This window comes from Cheilinus undulatus, linkage group 20, assembly GCF_018320785.1.
Source record: "Cheilinus undulatus linkage group 20, ASM1832078v1, whole genome shotgun sequence".
Classification (NCBI taxonomy): domain Eukaryota; kingdom Metazoa; phylum Chordata; class Actinopteri; order Labriformes; family Labridae; genus Cheilinus; species Cheilinus undulatus.
The window spans coordinates 29,098,697-29,119,918 of record NC_054884.1 but is presented as its reverse complement, the minus strand read 5'-3'; the positions used below and the strand labels follow the sequence as shown (position 1 = coordinate 29,119,918).

Here is a 21,222-nt window from a genome sequence, read left to right as displayed (position 1 = left end):
TCTGTAGCCACCAGTTACTCTCTTTTGAATTTCAATACAATGTCAATTGGTAGCGTACAGGCAGCAGTGTGCTGCAAAAGATCATAAACAGTTTTAGCTGCACAGGGTTCTGAATGGATTATAGAACTCATTTCAGAGCTCAAATAGGATCCTGAGAGTGACAAAAGTGTTACATGATGCCAACAATGAGAGGGACTCGTACCTCGTTTGCATCTATTCCATTGTTGACAGACCATGTTGTCTGGAAGTACTCCAGCATGCGTTGTTTGAGCTGCTGGGGCAGACGGTGGACGCGGATGAAGTCCTTTAGGTCCTTCATGCGAGTGTGATAGAGAGATCGCCTCGAGTACATTCTCTGGATGATGGCCGTCACGTTGCCAAAGACAAGGGCGTGCATCAGTGCTGCATGAGAGATGGAAAGACAGTAAACGATCATAAAATCTTTTATCCTTTAACAATTCAAAGGGCTTTAATTAAGGCAAAAACAAAATTACTCTTTAGTTGACTTTCCTACTTTAAAATGTATTTAATATTGATCACTTCCTAACTCTTCTACCCTTTTCGCTTTTTATCTTTTTAATGACCTTAACGTGGACCACAGAAATTTACAGCTTAGTTTTTTCACTACTCTGACAGAAGCCTGATTAAAAAATAATAACAGTCATTATCCCCAGGGCTTTTACACCATTAATTGCCACCTCAGCTAAAATAGTCAATTTTTCCTCCAAAGAGAAGAAGCAACAAGCTGTGTCCTAAAGGCCAGCCAAACTGTCTCTTCCAAGAATTACTTTCGCTATCGTGCTGAACACAGGCACTGCAATGCCAGAGGGAGAAAGTACCCTGGTGTAAGACTTACCGCCAACGAGCATGGTACAGATGGAGAAGATCTTCTCAGCATCGGTGTTGGCACAAACGTTGCCAAAGCCCACACTGGTCAGGCTGCTGAGGGTAAAGTAAAGGGCAGCGATGTAGGAGCTGCGCACCGACGGGCCGCCAACCGTGCTGTTGAGGTAGGGCATCTCCAGACGTTTGCCCAGCTCGTGGAGCCAACCTAAGGTGAGAGAGAAGAATATGTTCAAATGTTATCATCAAATCACCTCCAGGTCTGTGTGTAAACTTGATCCTAGTGGCATGTAGTGTAATTTTACCAGTGGTGGACTCAGGATGTTTAAGGGAATAAGGTAAAAATGATCAGCTCCTGCTGGGAGGTCACCAGCACAAAATAGCTATAAAACTCTTGCTCGGATTCTTTTTTTTTTTTTTTTTTTTTTTTAATAAAACTACCAAAAAGGGGAGAAATCATTAATTTCTGAACCGTTTATTTCACAAAGAAACACAAGGGGGATGACAGTGAAAATAAACTGAAGGGGCTTATGGCAGTTTATTGTGTATTCTTGAATTTCACTAAGGATTTATACAGAATCTGTCAATTCTCTTCTATTGGACATGCGCCAGTAAGGGTACAAACTTTGTCCATTTAGAGCCTTGGTTCTCAACTTGTGGGTCTGTATCCAAAAGTTGGTCGCAAAGCCACTTTCAGTGGGTCGCAGATGTATGCCTGGAAAAAAAAGTGCTTTATTTTGAAGGAAATGTCCCCAACTCTTTGTTTTGTCACATCTGATGTTCCTTTTCAAGTCCAAACTACCACATTTTTCATTAAAAGTATTTGGGTATGGTTAAAGAAATCAGAAATTTGGACCACAATTGGTCAACAAGAAGGTGGTAGTGGGTCCTGAATCCAGGCCAGTTAAGAATCACTGATTTAGAGGACACCAAAAAGGGCAGTCTATCAAACGTCGTCAATTTAAAAGGCACGCTAGGGGGTCAAGTCAAGTTTTGTCTAATTACAAAAAAACAGGTAATTTATTAAATTTTGCCCATGTAGAAGCAGCGAAATGAGTACTCTGACAAAGTGCCCTGACTTTGTAAAATCTGTCATTTTTGCCAATTTCAGCGTGCCAGAGAAGTCACTTTATCAAATTATGTCCATGTAGAGGGCAACAAAGATAGCAAATTGTAGAATTTCCCTTTAAGAGGGCACTTTGTCAAATTTTGTTCATTTAGAGTTTAATAGAGATGGCAATGACATTTTTTTTTTTTCATTTTGAGGGCAACAGAGGTGGCAATTTGTAGATATTTTTGCTTTAAAAGCACTTTGTAAAAGTGTATTCAATTCTGACAACCATATAAAGGACATTTTTCCATTTTCCTTTTCTCATATAGCACCAAAAAAGAAATATGTCAAAACTTGTTCATGTATAGTGCACCAAAAACGCTAAATTGTAGAATTCTCCTGTTAAGAGGCACTTTATCAAATTTTGTTCATTCAGAAGGCACCCAAGGAATCAAATGTTAAATTGTGTTAAATCAGAGGCCACAGAAGAGAGCACTATGTCAAATTGTGTTTATTTTGTGGGCACTACAGAGGGCACTTTTTAAAAGTTCTGTTAATTTCTAGGGCACTAAAGACAACAAAAGGCATATTTGGGGAAATTACAAGGCTCCAAAGACAGCCAATTGTTACTTTTCCTTTGTAAAGTGCACCAAAATAAGTACTTTGACAAAGTGCCCTCATTTTGTCACATTTGTCAGTTTTCCCCTTTTGAGGGCACTAAAGAGGGCACTTTGTCAAAGTGTCTCCATGTAGATGGTGTCAAAGATGGAAAATTTTAGATTTTTTCCTTTGAGAGGGCACTTTGTCAAAATGTGTTCATTTTGAGGGCACTAAAGATGGCACTTTTTAAAATTGTGTTTATTTACAGGTCACTAAAGACAGCAGTTCGTCAAATTTTCTCAGCTTACATGGTATCCAAGATGGCATCTCATCATGGTGATCTACCAAAAAGGCATCCATAAGGGCACTTTTGCAGCATCTATTTCAATATATGGGCACTAAGAACCCACCAGCGATTTTTTATATCTAGTCCAACAGAAGAAGAACTGTATGTTGGGGTGACTGTGTGGATTTGTGTGTTTAATAGGGTTTTCAGCAGTGTCAAGAGGTTGGCATGTCAGTGCAGAGCAGGCAAGAATTAGACTGGAACCTCCAGGGATATACAAGGCCCAGTGTTAATTAGCAGGTCTGACCTAACTCCCATTGTAGAGTTTTCATACTCAAACAAATATAAAACAACAGAAAACTGGAGCAGGTGTATACTTTTGCTGAGCAGACAGGATGTCACAGCACGTTCTTAATGAATCATTTAAAGCTGTTGTTATACATTATCAAATGTGTTTTGTTTTCATTTTGGTGGTATTAAAGTCTACATAATTGTAAATACATACTTAGATCTGCATACAAACATTAAGACAAGCTCTCAGTTCGTATTAATCACAGAAAAGGAACACAGCCAGTTTCTGGGAATGTTTCTAAGGTTCCCATGTTAAACCATTTTCAAACAGTGACAGAAACAACACATCAGTGCACTGCCTCCTAGCAGTCAGTTTTTCTATCAGTGTCTGATCTGCTATCAGACAGGCCTCATTAGAGTATAGTTTCACCACCATCTCTCCTCTGAGCAGAGATAGACATCCCTATAGGTTAGCCAAGGCTATTTATAGATGAGTGGGGACACAACAATGTCTACTCGTGGTATTGGCAGAGTGTAATCTATGAGTTGGTGGAGTTTTATTCTGTTTAAACAAAGAAGCGACTGATTATACAGACCATACGGTAACTAAACAAGTCCGGGCTGACAGCTTTGTGTCTCATCTCCAAAACTGGCAGTTAAACTATGCATGAGAGTGTATTTCATTTTCAGATATCTTAAATATTTGAACATATATTGCATTATATCCTTGTGAAAAGGTTCAGTGAAGGTAATGAACTATGATATCATTTATTTTTCTCTGGCATGACAACGATATCTTTATCCTGACTCAGAATTCCCTAGTAGTTTTATCACCGCATCGCCACGTCCTCACCGTGTTGCCTATGACAATAACGAGGGTAACATGAACCGAAGTTAATTGGCCAAAATAAGGAGACAGCAGGATAATGTCATCTGTGAAAGGAGGTGAACGGTGAAGCATGATAAGAGCAAAGACTGACACCAAATTGCAGTGCAGAGAATATATATTTTTATCCTGCACTTTACCTTTAAGGCGACATTTTCTATTCTTGAATTAATCAGACAAAGGGATTCAGCTGAACATGATCGCCTTGTAATATAATATTAATTTTATTTTTACAATTTATTCGTATAGCACTGTCCAAACAATATATAATGTATTGTAGAGTCCTTGTATCATGATATCTTTATTGTCTGCCAGTTGTTGTGTAGTTTTATCACCGCATCGCCACGTCCTCACCGTGTTGCCTATGACAATAACGAGGGTAACATGAACCGAAGTTAATTGGCCAAAATAAGGAGACAGCAGGATAATGTCATCTGTGAAAGGAGGTGAACGGTGAAGCATGATAAGAGCAGAGACTGACACCAAATTGCAGTGCAGAGAATATATATTTTTATCCTGCACTTTACCTTTAAGGCGACATTTTCTATTCTTGAATTAATCAGACAAAGGGATTGATCGCCTTGTAATATAGTATTAATTTTATTTTTACAGTTTATTCGTATAGCACTGTCCAAACAATATATCATGTATTGTAGAGTCCTTGTATCATGATATCTTTATTGTCTGCCAGTTGTTGTGATGTGTTGTACCATAACTAGGGCTGTCAAAAGATTAAAATTTCTGATCACAATTAATCTCAAGATTTCTGTAGTTAATCACAATTATTACAGCCTTTTAATCATTCATTTAATTCCACAATTTTGCATTTAAAATGGTTCTTAGATCATTCTGGATTTTTCTACTGTCTTTAAGGGAAATTGTCTTCCTGTTCGTATATAGACCTGTTTTACAGGAAGCGATTATGACATGAACTTAACCATATAAGAATGAACTTATTATGGATTGAAAAGGAAATAAAGGAACAGTAAAAGTTAAATGTTTGATAATATACAGTGCAAGTAACTTCTGACTTGTCCACTGAGCTGTCTGTGAGTTTTTAAAGTAAATGAGACATTAAGGAGCAGAGGTGGATTTTTTTTAACATCACTATGGCTGCAGGAAGATGCCGACAGGGTCTAACCAAAGTGTGTTGAAAGGGACGATAAAGCATAAGACTTATTGTGATTAATCTTGACGGTCCTAATCATATCGTATCATATCGTTTCGTATCGTGTCCTATCGTATCCTATCATATCAAATTGTTTCGAGTCCTGCCGTTTTGTATCAACTTGTTTCGCATTGCATTTGGTCCTGCTGAGCATTATCCTGTTGTATGGCACTGTATCATATCCTATTGGTCGGATTGTATCGGCTTTACATGACTGCCTCATACTATATCTATATCAATACTATATCAATACTATATATTGTAGAATCCCTGTATTACGGTATCTATTTCATCAGCCAGTTATCATGTTGAGTGGTATTGCATCGTAGTGTTTTGTCTCCTCTTGTGTTGTATTGTATTGCATTGTGTCCTATCATATCATATCCTATCGTTAAAAATGCAGATTTATTTTCGTACGTACTGCAGAGGGAGCATAAACAAGTATTTATCCCCCTATTCCTTTCACTATTCATTTCTGTAAAGCATCAGTCAGACTTACCTATTTCCCAGTTGTTGTTTGTCTCTATCTCCTTGCGTCCAATCATGTACCAGATACAGGCCATCCAGTGAGCCAGCAGGGCGAACACAGACATCAGTAAGGTAAGCACCATGGCACTGTACTGGGAGTAGCGATCTAGTTTCTGAAGGAGTCGAAGGAGGCGCAGCAGGCGTACCGTCTTCAGCAGGTGGACCAAGGAGGTCTAAGGAAAACAGGCGTGCATGGCGGGCAGAGTGATAGAGAAAGAAAGAGAAAAAGTGGATTCCACCATGATGTAAATGTACACAGTTGAAAAGAACAGCTTGAACAAACAGTGATTTTTTTTTCCACAAACAAATTTGCCTTTCTGGTTTAAAAACCATCACACAGACTTACAGTGCATTAGTGGTTTAGAACAAATTAAGCCTTTATCTTTTTAAAGCCTTCAATATTTAGTGGATTCGCATCCTTTATTGCATTAATTTGTTGTGTGTGTCAGCAGTCACAGAGGGCAGGGAAACAATGCACACTGACCATGTCACTGCAGACTTGTACTCACCACTGTGATGTTGAAGGCATACAGCAGGTCAAAGGGCAGGGCAGCCACCAGATCCACAAAGAACCAGGTGGTGGCATAGTGAATGCAAATGGAGCGTGACTCGTACACCACCTGCCCTGACTGGCTCACATAGGTGGTGCGAAAGTTCAGGATCATGTCTGCGAATTGAGAAGTTGAAAGAGAGTGAAGTTACATTTATTATCATGAAACTGGAGGAGATGAAAGTGCTTTATGACAAAATAAAAAAGACTGCATACTGTGAGGAAGAAATGTCTAATCTAATTGGTTCAGTGGTTCTGAAACTGTTTTGGAATACCCCCTTTCAATACTGTATATCAGTGCAATCCCCCTGCATTGTAGAATATTAAAATCTTATATTAGGAGTTATACTTCAGCATTTTTGTTGGCTGATTTAATTGGATATAAAAGTAACAGTGCAAGAGGTGGATTTAATAATCTAAAAGGTAAAAAATCAAAATTTTTGTTAATGGTTTGTGTGGTACTGCTAGCTGTGAAGCAATGTGCCCCTCAGGGTGACAAAGATATCCTTAATCCTTGAACAGGGTTGTAAAAGGAATTATCCTGATTCTTACTAAATCATTTAGGCTCTGATCCCTCTATGTTTCTAGCTCCTTTATGAATTTCAGCTATTATTCTTCTGCAAGAACAAATTGTTTAATGTGTTTATAAAATATTAAAAATATTTTTTACACAAATGCTACAGTGTTTTGGGGTTGCAGTAGTTGACAATTCTTGACAGATACCTACTATATTCAAAGCAGAAATATCAGACACAAACTGTAGATTATTTACAGACTGCATGCAGCAAGTCTATCTCCTGCCTTAACCCTCGGATCCTACTAAGTCCATTTTGAGGACATTCATCATTTTTATCATCATTATTTTGAGTTGATAGTCATATTTTTATAGATTGAGGCATCAAATTTGGCCAAAGTTATTACTTTTCTTCATATTGAAAAAAAAAAAATGTGTGGCCCATAGAACTCTACTGACCCCAAATAGCTCCATCCATCCTTGTTTGTCCAAAATCTGGACAATAGACTTCCATTAAAAACATGTTTTTTGACTGTGTGTCTATGGCACCAAAACAACATATAGCAACCTTTTCTATGCAGTCACTCGATCACCAGGGCCCTAAATTTTAACATTCCACAGTGATCCAGCAGATAGTGCCAGCGCACCATTTTAACCCCTTCAGCAACACACATGCAGGATTTCTTCCATGGGCTCAGACTGTTGAAGCGCTATTTCATCCACTAAACATCATCAGAATTAAATGAAACGATTCATGCCACTAGATATGGATGTCTGAGAGTGGGATGCATGTGTAAGGAAAAGTTTGTGTGCTCCAATGTGTGTGCTCGGGTGCGAATCTGCATCTATGTTTACAGCCGGACATGCCGTAAGTGGAGTGTTTTAGTCGAAATTGCTACTCCTGGGTTCTGCAGTCTGGGACTAAGAAAGGGGGACATTTGGACAGTTTCAACTTTGCCCTCACTTCATAGCAAGTGGATGGACATGCATGAGGACGCACAGGTCCTTTCAATCAATAGGAGAGCATATATCATATCTAAAATATGCAGTAAATTTATATATGCGTGTAATGAGCGTAATCACAGTTATATTTCGGTTACAGGTGGAAATGCATGTGTTCATGATTCATATCCTACATATTTCCTCTGATTTTTTATGCCTGTACATAAAATAAACCTAACATGAACAAATTTATTTGCTCGCATATGATTTGGTAGAGGAGGAGGCTTGAGAGAAGGATGGTAAAACTGGGGAGTTTTTCACTCCAATAGACTCATCTGTTCCAAGTCATAGGCATAGTGTACAATAAGTGGCAAAAAAAGGGTGTAAAATTGTTTTTGTTTTTTTTTTCTTTTTTTTATAGTGGTCACAGTTGAAGTTGTGGAAGAGATTTGAGTCAGTGAAAGCTTAAAAAATATTGAAAAAAAGAGTGTTTTATTAACAGTTTTCTGTATGTCCAGAATATGGACATACAAGGACAGATGGAGCTAAAATATGGCATTTGGCACTACAGAAAAAATTTCAATGCATCAAAATCAATTTTACGACTCATAATTGACATGGCCAAGACTGTATTTATTTAAAAAAAAAACAGTTTTCTTTCTGGACCATTTTATATGGGGAATATGTTGTTTTTGTGTTTTTTACCATAAAAAATAACGGTGACATGGTGTACAATAACTGGCATAAAAAGGGTGTAACATTGAATTTTTAATTTTTTAATTTTTTGTTTTTTTTTTTTTAGTTGAAAAATGATTATTTTATTAACACTACTCTGCATGTCCCATTTCTGGACATACTGGCCTCAACCATGCTTAAACCTACAAGGGAGCGAGGGTTAATGGTCTGAAATAGCCCTTTAAACCTTCAAAACCATAGAACAGAATAGTGGAAGGTTTGTTCACTGCTTGAACAATTGGGTGTAAACATAAAATAACATACATTCTAGGGTATGTTTTTCTACAAAGGAGCCAAAGGCTTAGACAGATTGAGGTCAAAAATGATTAAGCTAGAAAATGTCATTGTTTTCATGTATCTGCAACTTTGGTAGATTAATCATCTAATCTCTGTGTCAGAAAGTGGCCAGCCTCAAATAGGCAGACCTTCTTCTGTGTGTGTTTGTGTGTAGCCTGACAAAGCAAACCCTCATCTGTCATCCATGCTGTCACTATTTGCTGAGATGATGGCTCATCACTCGATACAGAGTTCAGTTCTGAGAAGTTGGGAGGATTTAGAACTAAAATTTCTAAGCAGTAACTCATGAGGAGGTTTCCATCTCCCTATCATTTTTTTAACAAAAAACCCCAACAAAGGAATAAACACACCATTTCCTGCCTAGTTGATAAAGCTCAATAATGTATTTTACAGTCCTCATAAAAAGAATCGGATGTTTAACCCTTTAATTGATTTTATAAATCAATCATTTTTGACAAAAAATCTCTTTGTTAATGTCAGTGAAAGGAGATTTCTACAAATTAATGTTGTTTAGTGAAGTTATTTAAGTTAAAATAAGTGACTGCATAAATACTGATCACCCTCAAATCAGAATTTAGAAGATACGCCTTTGGCTGCAATCACAGCACTGTGTGGATAGGTCTCATTCAGGCTTGCACATGTGGACAATGTAATTTTAACTCCATTCTTTGCAAAACTGCTCATGCTCTGTCAGGTTGCACAGGGATCAAGTGCGACAGCCCTTTTCAAGTTCATAAATTCTTTATTGGATTAAGGTCTGCGTTTAACCTCGGCCACTCCAGAACATTCACCTTGTTGTCTTCAAACCATTTCTGTGCAGCCGTTGCTGTATGCTTCAGATCGTTGTCTTGCTGGAAAATAAATCTCCAAAATGGTAGTTCCCTTGCAGACTGAATAAGACTGTCCTCCAGGATTTTCCCATATTTTGCTGCATTTATCTCACCCTCTACCTTCACAAGCCTGTTGAGAAGCATCCTCACAGCATGATGCTTCCACCACCGTGGTTCACAGAGGAGGTGGTGTGTTTGCAGTGATGAGCTGTGTTTAGTGTCAAAACCTGGTGTCTTATCTAATAGGCAAATAGCCCCATCTTTGTCTCATCAGACCAAAGAACCTTCTTAGACTTGACCATGAAGTCCCCCACATGCTTTTTGGCAAACTCTTGTACAGATTTAATATGAGTTTTCTTTAACAGTAGCTTTCTCTTTGCCACTCTCCCATAAAGATTTGACTGTTGAAGAACCCAGACAACAGTTGTTGTGTGCAGAGTCTCCCCCATCTCAGCTGCTGAAGTTTGTAACTCTTTCAGAGTAGTCTTGGGTGTTTTGGTGGTATCTCTCTAGAGTGGGATGTGCGAGGCCTTGGAATTTTTTTGTATCCATCTCCTGACTTATACTTTTCTCTAACCTTTTCTCTAAGTTGCTCAGAGTATTCTTTTGTCATCATGGTGTAATGGTAGCCAGGAATACTGGTTAACCAGTGACTGAACCTTCTAGACACAGGTGTCTTTATACTAGAAACCTTTTCTTCACTTTGGCATTGAAGAGGTTTTTGTCCTTTTTTGTAAAAAAAAATGAATGCATTGCATTGAGTTTCAACCATTGTATAAAAAACTGATTTCATCTATAGTTCAGTCATTTGAGTTTACCCTTGGATTCTTCAGATTGGAGGTTAAAGAGGGAGAAATCCCTGGGAGAGATCCTACAGGGACTTCAATCTCCAGGTTACCTGGAACTATGGGAACCTTCAGGGGAAAAGGATGTGAGGGTTGTTGCCCTGTTGCAATGTGTAGCAATAACAGCAAGGAAATGAGAGCATTTGGATGAAAAACCTACCATTTACTCAGATCTGAAGAGCTGAATATGGTTTGTTTTGAGTGATAGCTTATCCCATTGTTGAGCTGATTTATAAGGATGATCTTTCACATGCACTCACCAACTATGAAGAGCATCTCCACTGCTATGTCGCTGACAATGGTGGAGCGTGCATCTGTGACTGAATCTTCATACGGCGTGAAACTGACATTGTAGGGCACGGTGACAGCCACGTAGAAGGTAGCCAGCAGGATGAGCCAGTCCCACAGGGCTTTGGACACACTGTAGTGGAGTAGGATGAAGCGTGACTTCTGCACTGCTGCTACTTTGTACTCCGGTATCGAAGGCTTGTCCATCATGCCCTAAGAGAGCATATAAAAAACATTTGACTCTTTACATTCACATTAACAGCCTCTTGAGTTTCCAGCTTGAGTTTATAAATATACAAAATCTCATTAGAGAAGCTGCATAAATGAATAACCATATTGTCACGAGGTGGAGTGCTGTGAAAATAATCAGACAGATGTTGCATTGCCAGGATTCTGCAGAAAACAGACAGCAGAAATGTCAGAGCCCCCTCTTGTGCTCTGACCGCTCATGATTAAGTACGTTAGGTAACTCAACTGAGACAGTTATGGTAATGCAGCTGGTTATCTGTTTGTGACAGCCTCATATAGAGTGTGATAAACCTTTAAAAGGGCTGTGCATTAACAAAAGAAGCTGACAACGATAGGAGGGTGGTCAGTGATGGGGAAAACTTAATACCAACAATGACTGCTGATCATTTCATACATGACTTGGTTTTGTCTTTACTTCATTCCTCAAAATGCCATTAGTGCTTTATTTCTCAGGTGCAAGATCAGCTGAGGCAATTTTCTGTAATGAGGGGAACTGGAACCATGCAATGCTTTTATTTTTGAAAGTCATGCCTATTTATTCCACTCATTTAATTTTTTATTGGGCAAAATCCAATAGCAGAAAGTATGAATAGCCTTTTCTGATGGGTTTTTCGGGGAGTCCATTCTGAACATAATGAGGCTGCAGCTCTCCAAATGGGGCCATGCACTTGGCACATAATAGCCTCAACAGTCAGACTGAGGGAGGAAACAGAAAGGCGAGATAAATGAGAAGTAATCCATCTGAGAACAATGTGCTCACTTCGCAAACAGGTGTAGGCAAGAAACAAGGAGGCTGGTAAATGAAGTCTTAACATCAGATTTTTCAATTTAAGGGCTCTGAAGCTGCCTGGAAGGGAATTTCTGTCTTTAAAACAAAAATGCGAGACAATCTTTAAAAATAAGAGAAAGCTGATAATAATTGAGCATTCAACTGAGTTAACACTGAATTATTCCTTTATATTAGGCGTATCATTGTGGCTGTTAGACATCAATCATCTGTGTTTTTTGTGGTTGTCATGTTGTTTGGAAAAGCTAGAAGAAAACACCCTGCTGACTGTCACTAACAGCTGTGTCCACTTCAATGGTTGCTGAAGCCATGTCAGCAAAAGCTGTTGCTGAAACTGTTTTTTTTTTTTAATTTGCCTTACATCACAGAGGTCAGGACGCCCACCCGACCTTTAGCATTGAAGGCGGTTGGCTGAGCACATCCGAGTGATTAGAAAAGAAAAGCTCAGCCACAGTGAGGACACATGGGACGACATGCCACACGGCTACAGCTGCTGTTCACACTTTATTATCTCACACTTTAGCCCAGAGCTTAGTGTTTGAACTACATCTCCCAGCATGCTTTGTGCTTTGGCGCTGATAAAAGCCTGTCCATGATGGAGAAGAGGATGCATGCAGCTTTAAGCTCCTGTGGAAAGTTTTTGCTCACATTGATTTTGTCTCATCTCTTAAGACCCTGAGCAGAAAAAAAATGCGCCCCAGCGTCAGCATTTCTTTGAGGCCGGGCTCACAGCATTCCCAGATGAAAACGGATCAAGTTTTGGAACAGCACCACACTTGTCAATGTCACTTCTCCCTCACTGGCCGACCAAAAACTTCTGATTATCTGACTCATCTTTTCAGTGGTAAAGTTTTTAAGTCTTCAGCTGCTATTCAACGCAGGAGAGGATCCCTTTACATAGTTCTCATGATTTTGGTGAAATCTCCCTGAAAAGGAAATACGAAGCACATGGAGCGATTTCAAAATGATGTCATAGATATTCATGAGGAAAGCAAACGCCAACTTTCAGACACAATGAAAGCCAATTCAGAAACTAGGGATGGGCAGCAGAGGATTTTCGATGACATCCAATATGCTGGTATTTGCAGATGAAGCTTAGCTTTAGTTGATGCAAGAGACAGCAGATTTCAACATTTGAAATCAGCTAGTTTCAACTGTTGCCTCCCAGCTTTTACAGTCAATCACAGCTCATTTTCTCAACACGGCAGTCCATTTAAATATGGCATCCTCTTCTCTCCTCCCTGCTTCATCAATGCCAATAACATTAAGGCAATTTTTCCCCGAAATATTAAAATGTGCTTTCCTAGGCCAAGCCTATAGGATGAAATTAGATGATGCATGAATCTATTAGAGGTGGGAGAAAAAAGTTGATTCTTAGATGCATTGTGATGTGGAGGTGGAGGTGGAGGTGGAGGATTCTGATTCGATTTTTAAATGTCCAAAAATCAATAATTATCTACATATTAAATATGTCAGAATAGCAGGCACAAAAAGTAGGAACTCTGACATGCCGCGCATGCCAGCAAAATTTAGATTACCAGTTGTTCATCTGTGAAAAAGGACATTTTTATGTTTGTAATTTCAGGTACTGTATGTTACAAGGAAAGGATGCTGCTACCTTTGGTTCGGTGCAATTGTAAATTTCCAGTTTACACACATCTTCCATTAGAGGATAGTGGAAATTTAATTGATCTCCTTTTTTCTAAACACAAATGTAATTTCTTTATTATGTTTAACAGTGAGAAAAACAGAAATGCAAACAAAAAAAACAAGTGAATCAAAATGCATCAATAATCCATTAAAAATCGAATCGTAGCCCTATGAATTGTAATTGAATTGAATCCTGAGGTGCCATCTCTGGAATCTATGCATTTATTACACGTTTTGTTAATCTACTTTAATCACAGTTTTATAAATACTAATTTGATTAACTCACAGCCTTGAGCAAACTTAACGACAATCATTTTTGACTATTTTAAAAAATCTAGACCTGAATGTTCGTAGGATGTGTGGGGCATAACAACACTGCTGCAACAAAATTGCAGTGGGTCATATTGCAGTCTCTTCTGTACTTCGATTCATTGCTCAGCCTTTGATAACACCACACTGCTAATGGCAAAACTTCATCTCCATTATCTAAGAAAAAGTGCCTTTAAGATTGTATCCCGAAACAATACTCGACCTTCTCCTATATGACATTATTTGAGCAAAAATGCAGCAGGGGGAAAAGTAACAGAAAAAGACCCGTCCTAACTGAGGACATATCAGTCAACTCATTCTGAAGATGTGCAGGATGCATCTATACTTCACAGACTCCGCAGGCCGCCTCGAAATTTGTTTTCTTCTATTCTTAGCTGCATCACAATATGGGGGTAAAGCTCAAGTCAAGGACTATTAGCTTTTATTTACCAGTCTAGCAAACAAGTATAGGAGTCATAGCTTTATAAAAACCCTCCAGATTGCACTATTTTCTCTTTGGAGCACTTTGACAAGTGCATCAAAAGGAAAAAAAGAAGCAATAGGGCCTCTCCCTAGAGAAATTCTTGAAATCGAGTCAAAGCTTCTTGTCAGCGTGCCTTGGAGTTGTTACAGTAGCTAATACACTCACTGGTTTGACAGGCTCAAAACTGACAACAGCAAATAACAACGCAGTTAGCATGAGAAAGAAAAATTTAAAGAAAGAGGAAGAGAAATGAGGTTGTGCTGCAGTGGATCATTTCTAAAAGTTTGAAGCTTCTAAGTGTTTAAGTGTGACACTAGTAAGCTGATTTCCATGTGAATGATATTTTGCATTACAATAATTGATACATTAAGCAGCTGCGTCCTACCGCTCACTCTGACTGTGTTTTGAGTCTGCACTCCTATTTAAAGACACATTGTCAGGGTAGATGTGGCTGGCCTCGGTGTGGAGGAGCATAAACACATTGTTAGCGAGCTGCTACAGAGAGACAGACAGAGAGACAAAGTGAGAGAGAAATGAAGAGGCAGACAGACTGAGAGGAGGGAAACCAGAATGGGAAAAATATAGTCGAAGTGGGAGGATGGCAATGGTGGAAGAAGTATTTTTAAACCATTATCTAAGATAGATTTGAATGGCACATTGTAAAAATACTGCATTGAGAGAAAAAGTCCTGTACTCAATATTCTACATGTTTTTGGTAAGACATGGTAACTCAGAGTTCACATGATGCAGAAAGTTTGCCCTTTTCAGAGTTCTATTTTCATGAGTGATAATTTGGATATTATTCCACTAGTAATTGTAAAAACAAAATTTAAAAGATGACGTTTTAAAGATGATTTTTTTTCTCCTCTTTCTAGGCTCTCTGTCAGACTCTCTGTCCTGTTTTCTCTAGTGTTATTGTTGTAGCTCTTTTTCAAGTGTAATGTTGCCACCAAGAGTAGTTGTCTTGTTTGTGAGGGCAATCAGGTAGTGTAGTGGTCACTACATGGAGCTTACAAGGGTCTGCTGAAGGAGGCAGTGGAAGTTTGGAAGTTTTGAGATACATGAGATGGAGGAAGGGCATTGGGGCTTAGCATAGAGGGGGGTGGCTCTGGAACCAGACCTGCTAACAGATTTGGCTGGGCCCCAGAGAAACCCAGCAAATGGGCCCTCACCAGTTGTGATTAACTGACAGTATCATGTATGTGTATTGGTTCCATAGCATTAGTGCTAGCAAGCGTCCTGGCGCAAAAAAAAGAAGGTGTAGAACTGAAAAGTGTGTTGAACTTTTTCTGCCTATTTTTGCCACTTAAAATACATTTTGCCACTTTAAAGCCTTTTTTCCCACCTTTAAACCCTCTCCACCACGTTTTATGCCACTTTTTAACAATTTTTGCCACTTTCCACCAATCGATATCTCTGTTGGCCCCTATTTTGCCACTATTAACCCATTTTCACCACTTTTCACGCCAATCTTTGCCAATTGCATCTAAAATTCACTATTTGCTATTCCTGTATTTGCCACTTGTAACCCTTTTCCAACATTTTTTCTGCCAGTTTTTACTTCTTTTAACTATTTTTTGCCACTTTCCTTCATTATTTTGCCTCTATTAGCCAATATTTGCCACTTTAAACCCATCTCTCCTACCTTTAAAATTCCATTAAATACCTTTTTGCCCATTTTTGCCACTTACACCCATATTAACCACTTTTTATGTCCATTTTTACCTACAATTCACTATTTGCTCCTTGTTCCTCTTTTCCACCACTTTTTTTTGCCATTTTTTTTACCACTTTAACATTTTTTTCACTTTTTTCCTACTTTTGCCTCTGTTAACCCCTTCTTTCCACTTTAATCACATTTTTGCCTTTTTTAACCCATTTTGCCACTTAAAAACACTTTTTCCTCTTTCAATTCATTTTTGCCACATATGACCCATCTCTGCTACTTTTAAAATCCCATTTTACCACCTCCCGCCCATTTTTGCCGCATTTAACCCATTGTAATTCTGTTTTAAGATTATGGGTTTACATTTAAAGAAGGCTTTATATATATGGCATAAATATATTTTCAAAAATTATTGCTTTGATAAGTGTGGATATCACTGAGGTAAAAAAATATTTTATGGTAAGCAAAGCTTAAAGAGGGGGTATTATGCCTTTTTTCAAGGCTTTATACCGTCTCTCTGATACCCACGCAGTAGCTTTACATGGTTTACAGCTCAAAAAACTCCTCATGTCTGTCACACTGGCGTGCTGAAAAACCCTTATTTTAACCTCCGTCTGAAACGCTTCATTTTCGCTGCTGTCTCTTTAACACCCCCCACCCATCCCCACGGACCTGCTTTCCTCCGATTGGCCGATTTTCCGGAGGCTGGCTGGCGGCAGGACTCAACGTTTTGTATTTATGTTTTAAAAATCGGAAAAGTATAATACCCCCTCTTTAACTTTACAATGGACCATGATTTTGCTGACCTCCATGGGCCCCTAATTTGGCTGGCCCCAAAAACCTCTTAATCTCCCTAATGGACGGCCTGTTCTGGAACTTGAGCTCAATGGCCTTCTGGAGGTGTTGTGGGACTAACTGGATGAAACACCTGTGACAGGTGGCTCCAAACTTACAACCCCAGTGATATCCTTGTCCATAAGTCTGCGTAGTTGGGTAGGGGGCCTGTAACGGCCATAGCAGGGATGTTGCAGCTTGCATTTGTGTCTGTTAAAGGTGGGGATACTGTGGCAGCAAAGACTGGGCAACTTTTTGTATGTTTCCTGGCAAAAATGACCACGTTTTCTTTATGTGTATTTTTTTTTTAATATTTGAAATTGACCTAGTCGTATTAATTGAGGAGGAGGGTCTATGTGACCCCTGGGTTGCCAGTTGCCCAACCTCATTTGTATTATTTTTTTAAATTAGTAGATATAATTGGCTGTGTAAAGCTTTATTATATGCATAACTAAATGCACTAATACTAATATAAAAATGTAAATATATTCAAATGACGACAAACTACCATGTCCCCTGCATTGAAAAAGCAGCTTGAATTTGATTAAGTTCTGTTAATTTCATTCAATTGACATTTTCTATCAGAACCTGAGTTTAAAAATAGGGTATTATAGATCATAATAAAAGCAGTATTCTTCCTTTAATTAAATTATGACTGATCCCAATGCTTAAATTATGAATATCTGTCAGTTTGTAATAATTATGACCTTTGGCATTGACAATTAAATGGATGTGTCCCTCTTGGTGACAAAAGTTTCCCTTCCTTGGCATAGGAGCATGGTTGAAATTTGAGTTTTTTCACTGAGCATTAATCCTTTCATTAGGCTTTAAGAATGCTGTTCAAACATTTTAAATAGATTATAATGTAACTAAAACCCATCATAGATTTTATCATTTGACATTCTGATCTATCAGTGCAATAAAAGACAACCTTTTCCACTAAAATGCACTGAACACTTTGAAAAATAGTAAGGTTTTCTGGTACAAGTAAAAGTATTTTAAGTTCATAAAAAGTGAAGTTGGAAACAGAGAAAAAGTTAGGGTAGAGATCATTAAAAATAGAGAAATATAGGGGCTACAGAGCGACAGATAGACAATATGGGGAGAGGCAGCAGGATCCAGAGGGATGAAGCCAAAAGGAGATGAGGTTAGAGTGACAGATGGAGAGGGAAAGAAAACATGTAAAAGCAGCAGAGAGGAAAAAAAGGCTGGCTGAGGCTAAAAATTGAAAAGGATGAGGCTGAGAGATTAAGAAAAGGCCCTACTAGGCGCTTTTCTGAATTTATAATGTTGAAAAATAACTTCGTGAATACTAATGACTTGGCTTGGTCTCTAACAGTCTCTGGTGGACGTGGGTTGCCTTTAGAGTGGCTCTCTCAAAGTCAATTAAAAAGTTAGCAGCCAGATAATGTCGTGTTGGTGTAATGTTGTTTACTGTCAGACAGTTACGGTTTAACTTACCCGCGAAGGGCAAAATAAGCAGGATCTGTAATCCATATCTTCCTCGGAGTCGTTGTCCTCCTCCGCCATTGTCTTTATTTCAGCCAGCTCGAGACGATGTTTTAGCTAGCTAAACTTCTGCCCTGCAATAAGAGGCTGTTCCAACGGTTACCAACCGTTTCTATCAGAGTCAGACACGGTCGACGACTTCTGAGCGCACAAAATAAATATATTCAATGAATAAATAAATTTAGCCTACTGTTTTGCTGCAGTTTTTTCTTTTATCTTTCGACATGAAAAATAAATCGGAAATTAAAACATATGGTTTAAAATGCGAGGAATTGCTGCTAGCTTCAAAAGATCACTGAAACAATCCAAGAGCTAGCTTAACGTGCAGATTTAGTTAAATTTGGGCAAATTTTGAATAAATACATTTGTATAAGCTTACGTGAACTTACATGAACATACAGTGCTTACCAATTTTATTAGACCACCTGTCATATTTGTCTCAAAGACCATCCAGCATCATGAATTGCTTTAATGCGGACTCTTCATTTTTAGTGAGCTCTCCACGTTTTACCATTTTGAACAGGAATGAGGGATTTCAAACTGAATTCACCTAAATTTGAGCTGGTTCACTGGGCTTCTCTGAGAAGTCAGAAATGAATCAAGCATAACATTCAACCACTAAAACTCATTTTTCTGTTCAGGAATGCAAGTAAATAACTATAATTTGACATATTAATCAAGAAACAATATTGTGCTTTACTATTTTTCCTGTTTTTTTGTAAATCAGTAAATTTGAAAATTCACGGATAATAATTATATCTTAGCATTAAAAATATCATTTGGGTTGAAGAGCTTCTACATATTGGTGTATTAACCATTGCAGAAACATAAAATATGATTTTGGTTATTACCAATGCTGTTAATTTAGGGCAGCTGTAGCATAAATCTTACTTTGGTTAGGGTTAGGGAGGTCTAATAAATTTGATAAGCACTGTATGTGAACACAAACAAGTTTTGAATACAGAAACATGCATTTTTCTGTATTTACTGAAATATTTCACTTGGGAAAAAAACTTAATGAATATTTTTTTTATTGTTATTATTTTAACAAAAAACATGTTTTATTTAAACAACACTTTTTTCTCTTAGTTGTAATTTGTTAATAGTTTTTTTTTATTATTATTTTATTTTAACCAGTTACATAAATGCAAAGCACCACAGTGCATGTCCCTACTAGTGATGTGTCCTTGGTAAAGGAGCAGGTACAAAGAGCTGGCTGTTTTCTGAGAACAGTACGATCCTAATCCTATTCGAGGGCCATTGTGCAGTTTTATTCTTATTATATTATTAATATTATTATTATAATTAGTAATAGTATTAATATTATTATATATTTTGAATGTGTCTGTTATTAGACTGCACACCATGCATTAGGGAAACAAGCTTATTTTCATTATCTAAAAAAAATGGTATAATTGGAGAAAAATACCAGTACAAATATCAGTCACATGCCATTACAATGCTAAATCTGGCAGGTCAAATGAAGCCAGACTGGTACCCAAATGAGGAGCCTTTGAGAGCTGAGCCAAATGACTCATCAATAAAAAGAGCTGAATTCTCATCACTAACCAATGTTTTCAGTTTGGTATCTTGTAAACTTACAACTTAACTTTTTTTTTTTTTTTTTTTTAATTTGTTTTAAAAAATTCAGTCCAATTACTAAAATGGGTATACTGCAGAAGTGTGGGGTTTTTTTATTTTGCAAACTGACAAAGAAAAAGTATTTCTTTCTTTAACACTTTAACTTATTCCATCATATTACATAACTTATTGAAGAGCGGACTGTCTTGGATCTCAAACAGCTTTTTCATTTGAGTACCAGTTTGGCTTCATTTGACCTGCCAAATTTAGTGATGTCATGACATACAGTATGACTGAAATTTGTGCTGGTACTTTATTCCAACTGTGCTTAGTTTTATGTTTAATGAAAATATCACGTAATTCTTTTTCAAAATATACTGTCTCCCCAAAATACATGGTGAGTCAAATAACATCTGCTCCCTGGCTGGGTTGATATTATGTTACTCTATCAAGCACAAGTCTTTAATGCATGGTGTGCCTGTGGTAAAGCAGTGTGGAGGAAAGATAAGAAACAGCTCTCAAACAGGAGCTGGATCTTATTGTGTATGGAAAAGAGCCAGCTCTTTGAACCGACTCGTTTATGAACAACACACCACCAAGATGTTGGATTGCCTCAGTGTACAGAAATGTCTCTTCTAAGTCCAGATGATAATGATACATGATAACGTGATGATTCTGGGATAAAACCACAAGTATTTCCTTATTGATCAGTCCCAGGAAAAGGTATAATTTCATGAGGCGTTCATCTGCAGAATTAACAGTTTAATCTGGGTTGATTTTCTTCTATTCGATTGTCTATTTTTGACTTTATAATTACAATTTTGACTATGCCGTCATAATAATGGATAGTTTACAACTATCTGGCTGGAACCTATTTAGTAAGAAGGCCTATTTTGTTGAGATTTCATCAGTGATAACAATCAAAACTGATGTTTAATTTTCCTAAGTGGGTCCTGGGGGACTAAGCTTTGCACCCACTGGTGTAGGCTATGGGAACATGTGGACTGCATGTGAATATAACTGCAGCTGAATTAAGACACTTTTTGGTGTGATGTGTTTATGACTATCAAAGCATACAAATACAACACTTGCAACTTTTATTTTGAAAGTGCTGCATGTCTTTATTCTCTTTCCACAGGCTCTGTATCTGTTTGACACAGGTGGCAGCTCTGCATGATAAACATTTTCCAACATAGCAGAAAGATTAAGAAGAGTCAGATGAGCTGTCAAAGATCCAGATAAACAAAACAGCCCGGTAGAAAACACTGCTTTATATTCTCTGCAGTAGACGTGTTTAGTTTGCATCTAAAAAGTGGCATTCATTTTTATTATGCTACATCATCGCAGTATTTCCTCCATGATAGCGCTGTAATCAGTGTTTATGTTGGCACTGAAACAGTCCCTGAGGTTAGAAATAAATAGTCAGAAAGGCTGCCTTTTGTTCTCATTTCCTGCATGGAATGATAAATTTAGTGATTTTTACCTCTGCTAGGTTGGTT

At 38.0% G+C, this 21,222-nt stretch overlaps 1 protein-coding gene across 1 annotated transcript in view; it reads right to left on the bottom strand.

The window, feature by feature from the left end:
- Nucleotides 1-21,222, bottom strand: part of kcnh4b (potassium voltage-gated channel, subfamily H (eag-related), member 4b) — a 67,860-nt gene that overhangs the window by 17,801 nt on the left and 28,837 nt on the right. Inside the window, exons 5-9 of the mRNA XM_041815826.1 lie at nt 10,627-10,867; nt 6,163-6,320; nt 5,625-5,826; nt 857-1,051; nt 203-402 (exon numbers count right to left, since the gene is read on the bottom strand). Of these exons, the coding sequence (XP_041671760.1) occupies nt 203-402; nt 857-1,051; nt 5,625-5,826; nt 6,163-6,320; nt 10,627-10,867 (996 nt within the window). The remainder of the gene's footprint in view (nt 1-202; nt 403-856; nt 1,052-5,624; nt 5,827-6,162; nt 6,321-10,626; nt 10,868-21,222) is intronic.